Here is a 20,704-nt window from a genome sequence, read left to right on the forward strand (position 1 = left end):
TTCCCAATTCTCTCAGTGAAGCAGGGGCTGTAGTATTTCACTGAACATTGAGAGAGTCACGAAAAGAAGCTCATCGTCCCATAACTGTAAGTATGCAAATCACATAAGTGGTCACATGACAACTCAAACCGCTTGAGCGTGGGAGGGGGTGGGAGACAAATTGAATTCTTGCCCGGGGTGAAGAAAAAACAAAATACACCTCTGATTAATATGATACTTTTTGTCAGTTGATACGAGAATGACAATAACAAATTCATTTAGATTTTTCAATGCTTTTATTAGAATACATGATTTTTTTTTTAACACTTAAAAACATTTTTTTACAATATTTATTGGTGCCACAAGGGGACTTGTAGACAAGATCTGTTCCCATTGGTAATATACTGTAGTACATAGACAGTACAGAGCATTACCCATCCTCTCAGTGTTGGGGTAGGTTCACACGACAGTTTTCTCCACATTTGAGAAAAACGCTCCAATTTTTCTGATCAGACTCTGATCAATCAGTTTTTGTCAGACATGTGGAGAAAAAAAAAGTTTCACAACTTTCTCCATTCTGTTAGTCCGTGAAATTCGGACTGCACTAGGATGTCGTCTGAGAGCGGTTCAATTTTCATTCACTGACTCATAGAAATTCGGTTCAAATCGGACATGTCTGATTTTTTCCATGGCCCACTCGGTCCGAGGAGAAAATCAGACATAGAATATCATGGGACCAAGTGCTATTCGTGAAAACCATGGAGATGAAAATGGGTTGTGTGCACAAGACTATACAGGCTGCCTAACAAACCGTGCCTCAGCATAGTATATTAGGCTTTGATCTATGGCAGACCTGGAAGTCATCCTTAGGTCTCCAGTAGTCCTAGCAATCATTGACTTTCTTAGCTCTGCAGAAAGCCAATGGAGAGATAAGAGGAATCGATCTCCTTCTGTCTCACTTGATACTTGTTGTGGTCACTTTAATTGCATCAAGTAAAATGTTAATTAAGCAAACACTGGCAGCACTCAAATTCCTGTTACATCTCTGCTAGGAGGGGGGATTAAAAGCTGCAAAGCAATAATCACCCAAGGATCAGGGTCCCAGGGTGAGTAATCACTGGAAGTGGCAAGTCTATAAGGACTTGAAAGGACAGTGCAGTGCCGGGAAGTGGTTAATTGTTATAACTTCCTTCATTCTGAACATGAATATGGCTTCTCCCCAGTGTGAATTCTCAGATATTTAACAAACTGTGATTTCTACTACATTTTCCGCATTCTGGGCATGCATACGGCTCCTCCACTGTGTGAGTTCTTTGATGCTCATCACCCTTTCTGTGCCTTAAAGCCCATTGAGAAGAGTAGATAATTGTAATAGTGATTTACTATATGATCATCAGAAGTGATCTAACATTGAAGGAAAACAAGAATTTACATGTAACGATTATTGTGTACAAATAATTGCTTATTCTTTCGTCATTTACAGGTGTTGTTATGGAAACAACCTCCATCTCCATTGCATAATCAATGAGCGAGAAATTATTATTTATTACATTACACAAATATTATAAACAATAAATCTTAAAAAGGTTGTCCCACGAACCAAAGGATGTATTAATCAATAGATCTTGGAATAAAAATAAGTTCCACAGTTGTATGTGTTAAAAAAAAATGTTCCTGCGCCGAGATAATCTCATAAATGTGCCCCTGCTATTTACTGTATAATGACTGCGTCTGACCATGTAGGAACATGGTCTGAACAAACCTCATCTCCTGGGCAGGGGAGGAAACAAAAGAGAGTAAACAGACAGTACAGAATGGGATCACAGATGCTGCTTTCTGTGAGGCAAAATATTTTCCTGCCTCACAGAAAGAATCACTTGGGATCCCATGTGTCATGATTGCACCACTCATTGTGTCCTGGACACAGTGAATGAAAGCTCAGCCGCACTGTTGAATCAGGGTCGTACTGTCAGTATTGTGAATGACAGCTCATCCATCTATTCTGAGGCTTGGGTGTGCTGAGCTGTCAGTATTCTGAGTGACAGTCCAGCTGCCCAACCAAGGCAGGGGCGTGCTAGGTGTCTCCCATTCTGAGCGATTAATCGGCTATTTAGATGGCTGTTAGTGTCTGATTATTGCCAGTCATAGCTTTAGCTTGGTGGTGTGTGTGTGCGCCTTGTTTTCCAGTGCTGTTCCTGATCGTTTTCTGCCCAACCTTGGACATTGCCTTTGTCCTTCCATTTACCTAGCCCCTTTATCTTGATCAGCTACCTTCCTGGAATTCTGACCTTGAACTGTGACCTGACTACACCTTTGTCTTACCCCTCTGTTTATGATGAGCTCTCAATGTATTGGACATTGAACCTTTAGACTAACCAGTCTCACGGCTTGTCCATGAGTAGTGACTCATGCTGTCTTGTCTATATACTCTGTATAATCTCTTGAGTAAAACATAAAAATGGCTTTAACTCTGTGGAAGTCCTTTGATGTTCAATCATACTTGATTTATAGCTATAATGTTTCTACATTTTGAACTGGAAAGTGTCTTTTCCTCTGTAAATTCTCTGATGTTTAGCAAGATCTGATCTAACAGTGAAACATTTTCCACATTCTAAACATGAAGCTGGCTTCCCTCTGTGTGAGATCTTTCATGTCTAACAAGATCTGATTTCTGGGTAAAACATTTTCTACATTGTGGGCATGAAAATGGTTTCTCCCTTGTGTGAAATATTTGATGTGTTATGAGATGATGTTTCCGGGTAAAACATTTCCCACATTCTAAACATGAAGCTGGCTTCCCTCTGTGTGAGATCTTTGATGTCTAACAAGAGCTGATTTATGGATAAAGCATTTTCCACATTTTGGGCAAGGTTATTTTTTTGGTTGAAATATTTTCCACATTGTGAACATGAAAATGATTTCTCCCTTGTGTGTATTCTCTGATGTTTAACAAGATATGGTTTCAAGGTAAAACATTTCCCACATTCTCAACATGAAAATTGTTTCTCCCCTGTGTGAATTCTTTGATGTCTAACCAGATGAGATTTCTGTTCAAAACATTTCCCACATTCTGAACATGAATACTGCTTTCCTTTTTTGTGAATTCTTTCATGTTTTACCAGATATGATTTCTGGGTAAAGCATTTTCCACATTCCTCACATGAAAATGGTTTCTCCCCAGTGTGAATTCTCTGATGTGTTATAAGTCTATGTTTCTGATTAAAACATTTTCCACATTGTGAACATGAAAATGTTTTTTCCCCTGTGTGAAATGTCTTATGTTTAACAAGATCTGATTTCACAGTAAAACACATTTCACATTCTGAGCATGCAAAGGACTTCTCCCTTGTGTGAATTCTTTGATGTTTTATAAGAATAGGTTTCTGATTAAAACATTTTCCACATTGTGAACATGAAAATGGCTTCTCCCCTGTGTGAATTCTCTGATGATTAAGAAGATATTGTTTCACGGCAAAACATTTTCCACATTCTAAACATGAAAATGGTTTCTCTCCTGTGTGAATTCTTTGATGTTCAATAAGATTAGATTTCTGGCGAAAACATTTCCCACATTGTGAACATGAAAATGGTTTCTCTCCTGTGTGAATTCTCTGATGTTTAGCAAAAACGGATTTCGAGGTAAAACATTTCCCACATTCTGAACATGAAAATGGCTTCTCTCCTGTGTGAATCATCTGGTGTGTTATTAGATTGTGTTTCTGGGTAAAACATTTTCCACATTGTGAACATGAAAAGTTTTTTTTCCCTGTGTGAACTTCTTCATGACTAACAAGTTCTGATTTCTGGGTAAAGCATTTTCCACATTTTGGGCATGAAAATGGCTTTTCTTCTGCATGAAATCTTTGATGTTTAATAAGAACATGTTTCTGATTAAAACATTTCCCACATTCTAAACATGGAAATGGCTTCTCCCCTGTGTGAATTCTTTGATGTGTTATAAGTCTATGTTTCTGTTTAAAACATTTTCCACATTGTGAACATGAAAATGGCTTCTCCCCTGTGTGAAATCCATGATGTTTAACAAGATCTGATTTCACAGTAAAACACATTTCACATTCTGAGCATGAAAACGGCTTCTCCCCTGTGTGAATTCTTTGATGTTTTGTAAGAATGTGTTTCTGGTTAAAACATTTGCCACATTGTAAACATGAAAATGGCTTCTCCCCTGTGTGAATTCTCTGATGTTTAACAAGATCTTGTTTCGTGGTAAAACATTTTCCACACTGTGAACATAAAAATGGCTTCTCCCCTGTGTGAATTCTCTGATGATTTAGAAGAGCATGTTTCGTGGTAAAACATTTTCCACATTCTAAACATGAAAATGGCTTCTCCCCTGTGTGAATTCTTTGATGTCCAATAAGATGTTGTTTCTGGTTAAAACATTTCCCACAATGTGAACATGAAAATGGCTTCTCTCCTGTGTGAATTCTTTGATGTTTTTTAAGAGTAAGTTTCTGGTTAAAACATTTCCCACAATGTGAACATGAAAATGGCTTCTCCCCTGTGTGAATTCTTTGATGTCCAATAAGATGTTGTTTCTGGTTAAAACATTTCCCACAATGTGAACATGAAAATGGCTTCTCCCCTGTGTGAATTCTCTGATGTGTAACAAGATTTTTTTTCCGGGCAAAACATTTCCCACATTCTAAACATGAAAATGGCTTGTCCCCTGTGTGAATTTTTTGATGTCCAGTAAGAGTTATTTTTTGGTTAAAACATTTCCCACATTCTAAACATGAAAATGGCTTCTCCCCTGTGTGAATTCTCTGATGTGTAGCAAGATATTGTTTTGTGGTAAAACATTTTCCACATTCTAAACATGAAAATGGCTTGTCCCCTGTATGAATTTTTTGATGTTCAATAAGAGTTGTCTTTTGGTTAAAACATTTCCCACATTCTAAACATGAAAATGGCTTCTCCCCTGTGTGAATTCTTTGATGTCTAATAAGAATTGTTTTTTGGGTAAAAGACTTCTCACATTGTGAACATGAAAATGGCTTCTCTCCTGTGTGAATCCTGTGATGTTTTTTAAGAGTAAGTTTCTGGTTAAAACACTTTCCATATTCTAAACATAAAAATGGCTTCTCTCCTGTGTGAATTCTATGATGTCTAACTAAGTCTGATTTCTGCATAAAACATTTGCCACATTCTAAACATGAAAATGGCTTTTCTCCTATGGGAACTTTTTGATGTTCAACACCCAGTCTGTCACTTCTATTTTCCTTTACTGTCTGTGATGAATCAGGAGATAGGATCTGTGTAAAAGGATCAGATGATACATTTTGGATATGAGGGGTGGAGGGTATATCTTCATTATTGGCATTCTCCTCATAGGCATATTGAATGATATTACAATCATCTGCATAAAAATGTGAAGATACCGGATGTTCCTCTGGGTTCCTGGTACAGTCATCTACAAAAATAAAACAAATATTATCTTTTAGCAATATAACATCAATAATTATATTATAGTTTTATGACATTATAAAGGAGAGGTTTATACCAAAAAAATCATTTATTAACTGACTAAAATATTTAATTGCAAAACGGATCACAATTTCAGAGCAGGGACCACTAGTTCACGATGTTACAATACCTGGCTGCTGGGGGCGTCCATCTCACACAATCCCTGTCATGTCTGCTACATTTACTTTAGCAGAGAGCATAGCAAAGGGGAGGAGAAGTATGGTCATGGTCAAAGAAAACCGATCAAAGGATCTCACTGAGGAGCCCTGTGATGTACACACCTGAATAAAGTGTATATAATGAAATTAATAGTGTCAGGGATTCCACCCACACACAGTCAGGACGACACCGGGGAGATCACACAATATCTCACCGTGCCGTCACGCTGTCCGTATTTCATCCGGAGTCGCAAGCACGCGATCCAGACTACTCTCTATATAGGTATCGGTAAGCGACGAGTGAGCGTATGGCTCAACACCCTGGGTTCCACAGCCTGGAAACCGTGTTTAACGCCCTCCGTACGGTCACTGTCAGCTTCATGATAGCCCAATTATTAATACTCTCTGCCACCACCGGCCGAGTTTGAAATATAATACAGGCCTGGCCGGACGCCTGCGTTTTGGTAGCGTATATGGCTTCGGGGAAGGGAACGATTACAGAAGAAAAGAAACAGAACTATTAAATTTTATATTTAATCCAAAAGGGAGGCAGTGTTTAGGAAAAATATATACATAAGGATGTTACAAAGGGGACATTAAAATACATAAGCAGTTACATAAAATAAACAGGAGGAAAGAAGATAACTTTACTTACACTATACGATCGCTGATACGATTCAATATAGGTTGAGGAGGGGCTCCCCGGTTGGAATATGCTGTTATTGAACAGGACTTGTTGCTTATAATCCTTATACCCCCCTGGCAATGAGTGCTTTTGTCTTCTCCATGGGTTCTCTTATACCTAAGGGGAGATCTGGTCACACGCTCCCTGTGGTGACATCATGTGGGCCGGTCTCCAGCCTGTACATCCTTATTAAAAATGCTGACTTCTGCGATAACTCATCGCTCGTTGGTCGCAGAAGGTTGCAAACTACGCCATTTTTCCCCTTATGATTTTATCTTTATTTAGATATCACACATCACATAACTGCAGTCTGCTATTCTGGTGTTTTTGCGCTGCAGCTCCCTGATTTTGGTTACAGCCCTGGAAAACTACCTGTACATTCCTGGGCTGATTTGGTCACTACACATATGGGTCCCGTTACTGTCGGAGCTATGGAACTCACAAGATTTCATATTTTATATCGGAGTCAGTGCGTCTAGAAATTTCCCTTTGAGGCTCGGGAAGCAGCTTCAACAGTTACACGCAAATTAGTGCAAGCCTGCGTTTTAATTACCTCCTGCGTCTTTCAGAGACAAGATGCTTGCTTCCTAACGAAGTTATAACACTCCTTTGCTGGCCTTGTTTGCATAAACTATTTCCCAGGCGTGGGTTAATTGGGGCTTTTGTGCTGAGCAGAAGGGGAATAAGGGAGGGGGGTGAACATCTATGTCAGGCAGATATGGACGAACATTTCCATGATATTAATATTTTATAATATTCCTGACATCTTCCCCTCTTTGAGGTGGCATGAGGGGTGATTTACAGATCGCCCCTTGAGCCCACCTCCTGACCCACTCTTCCTGCTGATCCGACAAGCCGCAGATCCACTTGCCCACCAATCTGAGGGCCCAACTTTCCGATCACCCTAACCGGTTTGGGATATATTTTCCCCACACCTCTGACAGGCTATGGGGACCTTCCTCCCATACTCCTGACAGACAGGGGGACACACTTTCCTGTCACCTTGCCTGACTGTGGGGCCTACCTTTTTACCTGCCATCTCTTTTACCTTGGGAGCTGCGCTCTCTAGGGGGGGGGCTATGATCGGCCATGTCACAGTCCGTCGTGACACTGGTCGTCGGCACGGGACCACTTTTCCTATGATCCCCGTGTTTCTCCCCATCCTTCCACATTACCTCTGGAGCCGTGCTAGTCACTGGGCAGCTACCACCGACCACGTCACCATCTGGTGTGACACTGGTCACCTGCACGGGACGACCTTCTTCCTGGTGTCCGTGCCTGCTCCCCTTGCCCCTAGCACTTATGCTGGCTCGCTTTAGGGGATCCTCAGCAGCATCACCCCGCGGGGTGAGGTGGCTGAGTTCCCCTTTATCACAACACACACTTTTATTAGACATCACATTGACATTTTTGACAGCGGCATTACATGACATCAGATCTGGGAGGGTTGTCAGGGATGTATCGGGCAACCAACCGTCCCAGATCAATTCCAATAGCACATTAGTGGGGAGATTCTCTGACACCCCCACTTACCTTAATCCCCTCCCCGCATCCCAGTCCAGGAAAACTCGGGCCATCGGTATGGGACGGCGGACACCCCCAAACCCAGTGACAGTCAGGGTCTTCCCAGGAATGAGTTCCTCTGGTAACACAAACTCAGGGCGGATCAGGGTGAGTTCTGCGCCAGTGTCCTTAAGGCCGACAGGGACTGTGTTTCCCACGGTAACGGGTTGTAAGTTCTCCCGGGCCCGGCCAACCGTCCCACCCACAAAAAGAATGGCTGCAGTAGGCCCTGGGGCCTCAGGTGCAGGGTTCATCTTCTGCCTCTCCGGGCAGACAAGGCTGATGTGACCCGTTTGGTCACAAGTATAACACCTACGGGAGTCAAATGCAGTCCAGGTGCTGGAAGATGGGGCAGGCCTTGCTGAGGGCCGGCTGGCTGGAACACTGGGGGTGGTCGTCGGCTTACCCCCTTTCCAGCTGGCGGTGGCTGACTTCCGCACCTCTGGTGTGCGGTTGGCCTCATAGGTATCCGCAATCTGGGCTTCTTTGGCGGCTTCCTTCGGCTCCCGGTCAAGCACAAACTGTCTCACTTCCACTGGGCAAAGATGAAAAAACTGGTCCTTCACCATCAGATCCTTCAGGTCCTCGAAGGTGGTGACTGACAGTCCTCGGATCCACTGCTCAAAGTTGGTTCTGAGCCCGTCTACCACATCACCGTAAGTGTCATGTGGTCCACGTTGGAGGGCTCTGAACTTTTTCTGATAAACCTCTGGAGTCAGCTGGTACTTTTTTATCATGGCCTGCTTGATGGCCTCATAGTCTCCATCTTGTTCTCGAGGGAGGGAAACAAACACCTCCAAGGCTTTTCTTCGGAGCCCTGGAGTTAAGTACCTTGCCCAATGGTCTGTGGGCAGCTGATACTGTCTGCAGGCCTTTTCAAAGCCTCGCAGAAATGTGTCCAAGTCCCCATCCTTTTCCATCACAGGGAAGTGCTCAGGATGGAGGTTTAAAGCAGCTGGCACTGCTGGACTCACGGGTCTGCATAGAGGGTGACTCCTTCTGAATCCGGGCTAGCTCCAGCTGGTGTTGTCGGTCAGCTTGGGCCTGGCGCTCCTCCCGGTCAGCTTGTGCCTGGCGCTCAGCAGCCTCTCGGTCAGCTTGGGCCCGCTGCTCTGCTCGCTCCTAGAATTTAAGGATCAGCTGCAGTCGTCCATCACGATCATCTGCGGCGAGCTGCTCCAAGGCCATCTGCAGGTGGGGGTCCACACTACCCTGGTTGCGGGTATGGCTGGCAATCACAGGTGGGACCCCTGCAGCAGCGCCATCCGGGCCTTGGCTGGCCGCCCCATCATCAGGGCTCTGCTGTCATACAGGCTCTGCATCACCTTGCAACTTGTTTTTGCCCATGGGGTCAATCTGCCTCAGCTCACAGAGGGCAGTGATAGTGATCTTCGTCTGCTGGTGATACGAGGGCTCTCCACGTGTAGCCATTATTTCCAAATAAAAGATAGGATAGAAAAACAAGAGAAGGGAGGGGATGCAACTGCTACACGTATAGTAATGTCCCAGATAAAAAAAATATTAAAACACTGAGTCTGATTTCTTAAAACTCTGCACAGAATTCTCGCAAGAACCGTGCAAGTTTTCAGTGACAGAAATGATTGCTCAATCCAGCCACTGATGTTCTGTAATATCCCACTGCTGCCAACAATTTATCATGGATTCCACCCACACACTGTCAGGACGACACCGGGGAGATCACACAATATCTCACCGTACCGTCACGCTGTCAGTATTTCGTCCAGAGTCGCGAGCACGCGATCCAGACTACTCTCTACGTAGGCATCGGTAAGCGACCAGTGAGCGTATGGCTCAATACCCTGGGTTCCACAGCCTGGAAACCATGTTTAACGCCCTCCGTACGGTCATTGTCAACTTCACGATAGCCCAATTATTAATACTCTCTGCCACCACCGGCCGAGTTTGAAATATAATACAGGCCTGGCCGGACGCCTGCGTTTTGGTAGCGTATATGGCTTCGGGGAAGGGAACGATTACAGAACAAAAGAAATATAACTATTAAATTTTATATTTAATCCAAAAGGGAGGCAGTGCTTAGGAAAAATATATACATAAGGATGTTACAAAGGGGACATTAAAATACATAAGCAGTTACATAAAATAAACAGGAGGAAAGAAGATAACTTTACTTACACTATAAGATCGCGGAGACAACTCAATATAGGTGGAGGAGGGGCTCCCCGGTTGGAATATGCTGTTATTGAACAGGACCCGTTGCTTATTATTCTTATTCCACCCTGGCAATGAGTGCTCCTGTCTTCTCCATGGGTTCTCTTATACCTAAGGGGAGATCTGGCCACATGCTCCCTGTGGTGACATCATGTGGGCCGGTCTCCAGCCTGTACATTTTTATTAAAAATGCTGACTCCTGCGATAACTCATCGCTCGTTGATCGCAGAAGCTTGCAAACTACGCCATTTTTTCCCCTTATGATTTTATCTTTATTTAGATATCACACATAACATAGCTGCAGTCTGCTATTCTGGTGTTTTTGCGCTGCAGCTCCCTGATTTTGGTTACAGCCCTGGAAAACTACCTATACATTCCTGGGCTGATTTGGTCACTACACATATGGGTCCCGTTACTGTCAGACCTATGGAACTCACAAGATTTCATATCGGAGTCAGTGCGTCTAGAAATTTCCCTTTGAGGCTCGAGAAGCAGCTTCAACAGGTACACGCAAATTAGTGCAAGTCTGCGTTTTAATTACCTCCTGCGTCTTTAAGAGACAAGATGCTGGCTTCCTAACGAAGTTATAACACTCCTTGGCTGGCCTTGTTTGCATAAACTATTTCCCAGGCGTGGATTAATAGGGGCTTTTATGCTGAGCAGAAGGGGAATAAGGGAGGGGGGTGAACATCTATGTCAGGTAGATATGGATGAACATTTCCCTGATATTAATATTTTATAATATTCCTGACAAATAGTCATGTGACTGATAACACGGTCATATACTGTGGGTACGGAAAGTATTCAGACCCCTTTACATTTTTCACTCTTTGTTTCATTTCAGCCATTTGGTAACTTCTAAAAAGTTCATTTTTTTATCATTAAAGTACACTCTGCACCCCATCTTGACTGAAAAAAACAAGAAATGTAGAAATTTTTGCAAATTTATTAAAAAAGAAAAACTGAAATATCACATGGTCATAAGTATTCAGACCCTTTGCTCAGTATTGAGTAGAAGCCCCCTTTTGAGCTAGTACAGCCATGAGTCTTCTTGGGAATGATGCAACAAGTTTTTCACACCTGGATTTGGGGATCCTCTGCCATTCTTTCTTGCAGTTCCTCTCCAGTTCCGTCAGGATGGATGGTGAATGTTGGTGGACAGCCATTTTCAGGTCTCTCCAGTAATGCTCAATTGGGTTTAGGTCACAGCTCTGGTTGGGCCAGTCAAGAATGGTCCAGAGTTGTTCTGAAGCCATTCCTTTGTTATTTTAGTTGTGCTTAAGGTCATTGTCTTGTTGGAAGGTGAACCTTCGGCCAAGTCTGAGGTCCAGAGCACTCTGGAAGAGGTTTTCATCCAGGATATCACTGTACTTGGCCGCATTCATGTTTCCTTCAATTGCAACCAGTCATCCTGTCCCGCAGCTGAATAACACTTCCATAGCATGATGTTGCCACCACCATGTTTCACTGTTGGGATTGTATTGGGCAGGTGATGAGCAGTGCCTGGTTTTCTCCACACATACCGCTTAGAATTATCACCAAAAAGTTCTATCTTCGTCTCATCAGACCAGAGAATCTTATTTCTCATAGTCTGGGAGTCCTTCATGTGTTTTTTGAGCAAACTCTATGCGGGCTTTCATATGTCTTGCACTGAGGAGAGGCTTCCGTCGGGCCACTCTTCCATAAAGGCCCGAAAGGTGGAGGACTGCAGTGATAGTTGACTTTGTGGAACTGTCTCCCATCTCCCTACTGCATCTCTGGAGCTCAGCCACAGTGATCTTGGGGTTCTTCTTTACCTCTCTCACCAAGGCTATTATCCCACGATTGCTCAGTTTGGCTGGACTGCCAGGTCTAGGAAGGCTTCTGGTGGTTCCAAACTTCTTCCATTTAAGGATTATGGAGGCCACTGTGCTCTTAGGAACCTTGAGTAATGCAGAAATTCTTTTGTAACCTTGGCCAGATCTGTACCTTGCCACAATTCTGTCTCTGAGCTCCTTGGGCAGTTCCTTTGAGCTCATGATTCTCATTTGGTCTGACATGCACTGTGAGCTGTGAGGTCTTATATAGACAGGTGTGTGCCTTTCCAAATCAAGTCCTATCAGTTTAATTAAACACAGCTGGACTCCAAAGAAGGAGTAGAACCATCTCAAGGAGGATCACAAGGAAATGGACAGCATGTGACTTAAATATGAATGTCTGAGCAAAGGGTCTGAATACCTATGGCCATGTGATAGTTCAGTTTTTCTTTTTTAATAAATTTGCAAAAATTTCTACATTTCTGTTTTTTTTTCAGTCAAGATGGGGTGCAGAGTGTACTTTAATGAGAAAAAAAAGAACTTTTTAGAATTTACTAAATGGCTGCAATGAAACAAAGAGTGAAAAATGTAAAGGGGTCTGAATACTTTCCATACCCATTGTATATAAATACATGCATTTTTGTGAAATAAGGTACTGTCGGATCTGGACGAAAGATATCAACACCGTCTATGCAGCTCGTTTTATGTAAAATGGGCCAACAAAAAGATTTACCAGACTCTGAAAAGTCACAAAATGTTGCAAGACATACAGAAATATTGGAGCTCAATCACAGAACAGCAAAAGTTTTGTAGTCATCAGGGTCGCAAAAAAACGTGTTGAGAAAAAAAAGACAGATTAAGTGGCAAAGAAATAAGAATCGCTGGTCTCTGCATGCCGGGTATTCTAACATCACTCTTTTGCCGACTGCTACTGCTGATCTGAGCCGACAACAGAGAGAGCGCTGTCATTGTGCACATTGCAAAGGGACAGAGCAGGGACTAGCCCGGCCCCTGAAATGAGCATCACTAGTGGCAGTGACCCCCTAATAACAACCAGTTTGGGTATCCCAGCATGCACTAGAATTCTCAAATAAAGCGTCATCAAAAAGGAAGTAGGAAAAAAAATAGAGAAGCAGTTAGATTATGTAGTTAAGTAAGGATATGGAATTTTTAATGCAAGTATATTAGAAAATAGTTTACATTATGGCACTAAATAGATAGGGATTTAGAATGAAAATTACTTCGATGTGTCGCTGAGTCACTACTCACGGACAAGCTGTGAGACAGGGTAGTCAGGAGGTCCGAGGTCAGATACCAGGAGGGCTCGTGGTGCAGAGGGGCAAGACAACGGTGTGGTCAGGTAACAGTTCCGGGGGTCAAAGACCAGGAGGTACGTCAAATGAAGGGAGTAACAAAAACAGATAGTCAGATGCCAAGTCTGAGGGTCAGGTACCTGCAGTCAGAGATCGTCAAGAGCAGAAGGGATAATCAACACGAATAGTCACGATAAAATCTAGGTGCGGCAACAAGATCAGATCAGACACAGAGCTAAGCACACACAAAACAAAGCTAAGCTGCAGCTGACACTGAACTGCTCACAGCTAGCCAGTTAAATAGCTAGCAAATCACCATCGATGGGAGGCACCAGGGGAAACGCCCATAGGCTAGGGCAGATTGAGCAACAGTGCAGTCAATCAAAATGCTGATAGCGCAGCACGCCCCAGCAACAGACTGGATGACTGGACTGTCACTCACAACACTGACAGTTCAGCCCACTCCAGATCCCATAGGGCAGCTGAGTCATCACTCACAGCACCTCTAGGCCACAGTAACGATGAAGCCGTGATAGTACACCCTCTTTTAGGGGGAGGTGGCCCATCAGACCCCCAGGCTTCCCAGGAAACCTAGAATGAAAGGCCATGACCAGTTGATAGGCCCTAACGGATCGGGCTCGAACCCAGGATCTCTCCTCCGGTCCATATCCATTCCAATGCATGAGCTGCTGGAGGGAATTACAGACCTTCTGGAAATCCACAACTCTCTTTACCTCATACTCAAGACGGTCATTAACAGAAGCAGGAGGCAGGGACGAAGGCGACACCACTGAGGGGACATACTCCTTCAACAAGAATCTATGGAAGACATTAGGGATGTGGAGAGATGTAGGAAGCTTCAACCTAAAGGCCACCGAATTGACCACTTCCAAAACTTCATAGGGACTGATGAACTTTGGACCCAACTTCACCGACGGTACCTTAGGTTTAATGTTTCTGGATGACAGCCAAACCCTATGGCCCACTTTAAAAACAGGAACCGCTGAATGTCTTCTGTCAGCCTTACGTTTTTGGTGAACTTAAGCCTGCCCAATATTCTTTTGAACCTCTTTCCAAACGTCCCCAAGTACCCTGGCAACCTCCACCCCACAACACTCAGAACTTATCCTGGAAACCTCCCCAAAATGAGGATGATAACAATAATTACAGAAAAATGACGAAATTCCAGTGGATTGATTGACCCGACTGTTAAAGGCGAACTCTGCGGTAGGTAGGAATGAGGACCAGTTCTCCAGCTCAGCCGCAACAAAACACCTCAAAATTTGCTACAAGGATTGATTTGTCCTCCCTGTCTCACCGTTGGTTTTAGGGTGGTAGGCAAAGGAAAAAGACAAGTCAATTTCTTACAAAAAGCTTTCCAGAACTTGGAGACAAATTGTACTCCCCTATCAGACACAATGTTAAGAGGAATTCTATGCAACCTCACCACATGACATATAAACTGTTTACTGAATCTGTCAACCACCACTCAAATATCAGTTTTCTCATCAGACAGATGCAAATTTATGATAAAATCCTTGGACAAACGAGTCCTTCGTCTTTCTGGAATTGGCAATAGAACCAATTCCCCAGCCGGTCGGATATGACCAACTTTAGCGTGTGTGCAGACTTCACAGTTGGATACATCATTACTCATAGATGGCCCCCAAAAGAGTCTGGAAATAGCTTTCTGCGTAGCTGTGACCCAAGGATGACCACTCAAGACAGCATCATGAAACTCCTGTAACAGGCGCAATCTTAAGTACACAGGTACAAATAACTTGGATGCTGGAGTGGCAGACGGGGCTAATAACTGAGTTTTACAGATGTACGCTTTTAAACTTGAGGATACCACAGAAACCACAAAGCTCTTAGGAAGAATGGAAGATGGAGGTTCTGGAGGTTAAACTGAATCAAGAATGCATGACAAAGTGTCAGTCTTCACATTCTTAGACCCCAGCCTGAATGTGATAGAGAACTTGAATCTAGAGAAAAATAAGGACCATCTCGCCTGTCTAGGAGTTAACTGTTTAGCTGATTCAATGTAAGCTATATTTTTATGGTCAGTGACCACAGTGACTCGATGAACTGCCCCCTCCAAAAAAATGCCTCCATTCCTCAAAAGCTAATTTAACAGCGAGTAACTCACGATTCCTGACATAATTCTTTCAGCAGATGAAATGAAAATTTATTTGAGAAAAAAGCACAAGGCCGCAAATTAGTCAAGAGTTTTCGGCCCCTGGGATAAAACAGCCCTACGCCGACCTCTAAAGCATCCACCTCCACAATGAATGGTTCCTGAAGATTTGATTGAATTAGACCAGGAGCAGACAAAATATTTTTTACATTTTTCAAAAGCCCCAATAGCATCTGGCGACCAAACCTTGGTGTCTGCCCCCTAGCGTGTGAGGTCAATGAGAGGTTTAACAATCTGAGAAAACCCCTTAATGAATTTCCTATAATAGTTTGTGAATTCTAAAGAACACTGCAACACTTTAAGGTCACTAGGTTGAACATAATCTATGATAGCTTAAGCCCATCCGCCGATAAAATGTATCCCATAAATGAAACCTCTGAAGATTTTCGAATAAACCCTCCGACATTAAAAAAGCAGTTTTCCACGCATCATCCTTCCGGATGCGTATCAAATTGGAAGCCCCTCTAAAGTCAGGTTTAGAAAACCATTTAGCCAAAGTAAGCTGATTATAAAGGTCGGGGATGAGTGGAAGTGGGTAAGTATTCTTAACAGTGATTTTGTTTAATTCTTGGAAATCGAGGCAAGGATGGAGACCCCCATCTTTCTTTTTTTCAAAGAAGAATCCAGCAGCCACAGGGGAGGAGGAAGGATGGATATGACCCTTCCGAAAACGTAACTTTTCAAGGCGGTACGTTCAGGCCCAGATAAATTATACAGTAGAGCTTTAGGTAATTTGGCACCATGGACAAGATCAATAGCCCAGTCATAAGGACGATTGGGGGGGGGGTAACGCGTCCACCTCTTTTTCCGAAAACACATCTCCGAAGTCTTTCAGGTACCCTCCAGGCCCTGCAGACTTGCACAGCATACTTGTATAGAACTTAGACATTTCTTATGACATTTGGGGCCCCACTTAACAATCTTCTTCTAACACCAGTCAATAACAGGATTGTGAATGAGCAACCATGGAAAGCTCAATACCATCCCAACAGGTAGCTTATCCAAGACAAAACAGGAAATAGATTCCGTGTGAAGTGCGGCTACTTGAAGAATGAATTCCGTTGTCAAAATTTGACAAAGTTTTGAAGTAGTGAAGTTTTGTCAATCGCAAAAATTTGAATGGGTTCTTCCAGACTAAATGTCCCTAATTCTAATTTCCAAACCAATCTAGAATCATTAAAGTTAGCTGCAAACCCCCAGTCAATGAAAGCCAATGCTGGCAAGACCTGGTTCTTGAAAGACAAAACAGTCTTAAGCAGTACTTTACCGGAGGAGAAAAAAGGTACCTGGAAGTCTGGATGACCTCCTCGACTATCACTCAGACTTAGACGTTCTCCTGACTGCTTGCTTGCTTAAGGGCGAGTAGAGCAGTCCTTAAAAAATGTCCCGCAAGAACACAGTAGAAACAGAGTCCAATATTCTGTCTCCTTTTCCTCTCCATAGCACAAAAACTGGCATCTCCAACCTCCATTGGCTCTACTGCAAGGAAAACGGGCATGCTCTGGAGAAGTATATAAGGCATCCCACTATCCACCATGCCTCTCACAAATTCTGCGGTCCATATGTACGGCCTGGGTTAAGGCCTCTGCCAAAGAACAAGGGGGATCATGCCGAACCAGAGTGTCCTTAAGGGATTCAGACAGACCTCTATGAAATTGGCACCTGAGGGCTGCATCATTCCACAGAACCTCAGTGGACCACTGTCAGAATTCAGTATTGTAGTCCTCAGTGGTGCGGCTCCCCTGTGTCAGACTCAGGATCCTAGCCTCAGCAAAGAGGGTTCTGTCAGGTTCATCATAAATGACACCTTTTTTATGCCTTAGAGGTTAACTGAAGATCGTTCTGATGCTTGTGGGGACAAAGAAAAAGCCCAAGTCTGAGGACCCCCACGCAATAGGGACATGACTATTCCCACCCACTGGGACTCATTCCCTGAGGACTGAGGTCGTAAGATAAAGGATAGACTACAATTCTCTCTGAACACCCTAAACTGTTTTTTTCTCAGCCAAAAATTTATCAGGAATTGCCACAACTGGTTCAGGGGAAACCAACTGAACGTCATTAGGTGCAGCCATCGCAGTCTCCACTGGCAGCAAAGTGCTATGGGAAGTTTTCTTAAAGCTAGTCACCTGGCCCTGCAACAGGGACTGAGAAGATTCAAGAATCTGGTATTTTTCAGACAGATCTTGAATCACAAGAAAGAAGTTTGCCACATGATCACCAAGCGTGTGAGTGAGATACATGCTGGCGAAAAGAAAAACTAAACGGTTATCTGTAATGTGACACTGAGAAACTACTCACGAACAAGCCATGAGACATAGTAGTCAGGAGATCCAAAATCAGATACCATGAGGGCTCGTGGTACAGAAGGGCAAGACAAAGGTATGGTCATGTAACAGTCCGGGGTCAAATACCAGGAGTGAACGTCAAGACAAGGGAGTAACAAAAACGGATAGTCAGAGGCTGGGGTCAGGTACCTGCAGGCAGAGATCGTCAAGCGTAAAGGGATAATCAACACGAATGGTCACAACAAATCCTAGGTTTGGCAACAAGAACAGAGAAATACACAATGAGACACAGAGCTAAGCACACACCAAACAAAACTAAGCTAAAGTTGAGCAGAGTGGATTGTGTTGGAGCTGGAGCGAGACAAGCCAGAATCTCTCTGAGAAGAGTCTGCACAGCTTGTGTGCACCAAACTGCAAGTATCTCTGGTTGTTAGTAAAAATGGAGTAAGCCAGCTCACCAATAGTTGGAGTTCAGCATGCACGGAAAGCACGATACGACCATTCGTGTAAATTGGAAGAGAAAAAAGGTGAAAAGGTTTTCCAGACCCTGGTAAAATATCATCCAGAAAGGTGTGACAGAAAGCAACGTGTTTCAAATGTAATCCAATGTTTTTTGTCAAACTTGTTGCTATGGATGATAGTCTCAGTTCATTCACAAAAAAACAGCCATGTCTGAGTAAGGGTCTGTATTGTTTAGTTGGCATCTGCACAAGGATAGGGCTTTTATATTTACGGTTTTGTTTTTGGCACTGTGCAACCAAAGGAAATAAACATTATTTCGTTTTTGATATATAAAAACCCTGCGGCTTCGTGTTCCAAGCGGCTAAAAGAGAGTGTGAACACCTACAGTTGGTGTTTGATAGTAGGCCATGAAATCCCAGAGAGCAAAGGTGATTACAGTTTAAAGACTGAATGTCCTTGGTAAAGGCAGCTACAGCATTGCGGACAGCAACTGATCCAGGCCAATCTGCAGTTACAACAGCAGGAGAACAGGACCAGCAGCAGCAATAGGCCCAACAGCAAAACAAAAAAGTCCTGATCCGGCAGTTGCAACATCAGCATTAGAATCAGATGGCTACCTTGGCAAAAACTGTCTGGGCCAAGGAGACGGCACTTGCCACCAGCCAAAAGGACGGTATCCGTTTGAGGCAAACAGTAAGGGAGACCTTGCAGAAAAAGACTCTGGAAGATGACATTGAGGTTTTCCAGACTGTTTTTTTGAGAGGGTGGCAAACAGGGAGAAACTGCCCTCAGAGCAATGGGCAGAGGTCCTAACTCAATACCTTACTGGGAACCCGCTAAAAGTGTACTACAACCTTGCCCTGCAGGATGCTATGGAGTACAACATGCTGAAGGACAAGATTATGGCACGTTTGGGTGTAACCCTGGTAGTTATGGCTCATCCGGTGCACCTCTGGTGCTATGAAAGGGACAAGCCTCCCTGGTCCTAGATGTTTGGCCTTTGACACCAGGTGCAAAATTGGCTGCAGCCAGAGACCTGCTCTCTGGCAGAGATGATGGAAAGAGATGTAGTGGATGGATTTATGTACTCACTAAAAAAAATCCGTGCAAAGCTGGGTTGCCCAATGAGATCCCCATAATGCAGATGACCTCGTGAGCCTTGTGGAAACATACTTGGATGTGGAGAACTCTCTGAGCAATCTAGGGAGCCCGAGGTCACCTTTCTGAGATACACAAAAGAAGGAGCCCAAGGCCATGTATGAGGGGCGCCCAAAGACCCAGGAGGGGTTAGAGCCAGGTTCAAGGGGTACATCTTGTACCATTGTCTGTTGGAGATGTCATATAGCAGCCCATTGTCCGTTGGTCTCAGAACTGATGGACTGCTTCGAAGGCCGACACTTCTCATATTTTGCACTTCCCGCGTGCAGTTTAGTAACTCAACCTGGTGAGAGACCGCAGCTGTGCCAGGTAACTAAATGATGTGTGACTGTAACTGGACTCAGCAAGCTTGGCGTCACCGTATTCACACTGAGAGGAGAATCCTGGTGCCAGGACATTTTACATAAAAACAGCACTCAAAAAATAATGGCGGAATTGTGTTTTTTTTTCACAATTGAATCCAAGTAACATCAGGTCCTAATAATAATAACTAATATATATACAAATACTATTAGTTTGTTATCGGCTTTACAACTTTTGCAAAAAAATTCCAAATTTTATATAAAGAAAACACTTAGTTCCAAGAGCCGCGTTGTCTGATTATTCTTATTCCGGATGATTCACAATTTCTGATTTAACCCTTTTGAGGGCAGCTGTAGATGCATAACTTATTTATTTTTTGGAAAAGGAACTTTCAAAATAATTTATTAATTTTTCTTATCTGGGTTACTCTATATAGGTGTCACAGAGTAATTCCAAGTTTTGCAAAAATAAAAGGTTTAATTTTTTTTTATCCCTGTGTACATTTATTTTTTTTAAATGAAAAACATTAGTTATTATTCTCTGCCATGGGTCTCACGGGTGACAGAGAAAGTCCCCTCCATTATCTAACCACCTAGAGCCCATGGCTTCTACTAAACGCAGCATCTTAGGGGGTAAAGACTAAGATCAGAGTCATCTCCACTCCCTATCACTATGGCCGGAGCCCGGCTGTCAGTCGCAGTTATTTGGGGGGACGTCTCCATGTTCTGTATTCTGTCACCAAACACTGACATGAGATTAATAGGAGCTAATGGTTTCTGAGTCACAAACTGGACAAATTCTTTCCTTCATCAGAACTGACATCAGATGATGAAGAAATCGGCCGCTCACATAAGTATAATTCATCTCCAGCTGTATATTATCCTCCATATTATAAATGCACGACCTGTGACATCACATATAACAGGATCACATTATTATCAATTCAGATTGTGGCTGAACAGTGAATATTCATCTAAAGCTCCTCACCTGGGCGGTTATCTGTAGGGGTCTCCTCTTTACACCGCTGATCGCCCCTCACATTTCTCTCTGGAGCAGTAATATTGTTCAGATCTTTATCCGGATCCAAAAGCTGCAAAACAAATATTGTAAAAGTCCCCGATGATT

General features: G+C 43.3%; 2 protein-coding genes across 2 annotated transcripts in view; both read right to left on the reverse strand.

The window, feature by feature from the left end:
* Window positions 1-302: 302 nt before the first annotated feature.
* On the reverse strand, window positions 303-20,667 carry LOC141272098 (uncharacterized). Its single transcript, XM_073682414.1, has 2 exons — window positions 20,567-20,667; window positions 303-5,413 (listed from the first exon to the last, which is right to left on the reverse strand). The coding sequence occupies exon 2, from the start codon at window positions 5,130-5,132 to the stop codon at window positions 2,967-2,969; it is 2,166 nt and encodes a 721-aa protein (XP_073538515.1). The 5' UTR covers window positions 5,133-5,413; window positions 20,567-20,667; the 3' UTR covers window positions 303-2,966.
* The window catches only part of LOC141273155 (uncharacterized), a 36,206-nt gene continuing 33,326 nt past the window's right edge, over window positions 17,825-20,704 (reverse strand). Inside the window, exons 6-7 of the mRNA XM_073684644.1 lie at window positions 20,567-20,669; window positions 17,825-17,904 (exon numbers count right to left, since the gene is read on the reverse strand). Coding sequence (XP_073540745.1) covers window positions 17,825-17,904; window positions 20,567-20,669 — 183 coding nt within the window. The remainder of the gene's footprint in view (window positions 17,905-20,566; window positions 20,670-20,704) is intronic.

Source organism: Phyllobates terribilis, unplaced genomic scaffold (assembly GCF_046119375.1).
Source record: "Phyllobates terribilis strain yellow unplaced genomic scaffold, ASM4611937v1 Scaffold_1__5_contigs__length_1240528914, whole genome shotgun sequence".
Classification (NCBI taxonomy): domain Eukaryota; kingdom Metazoa; phylum Chordata; class Amphibia; order Anura; family Dendrobatidae; genus Phyllobates; species Phyllobates terribilis.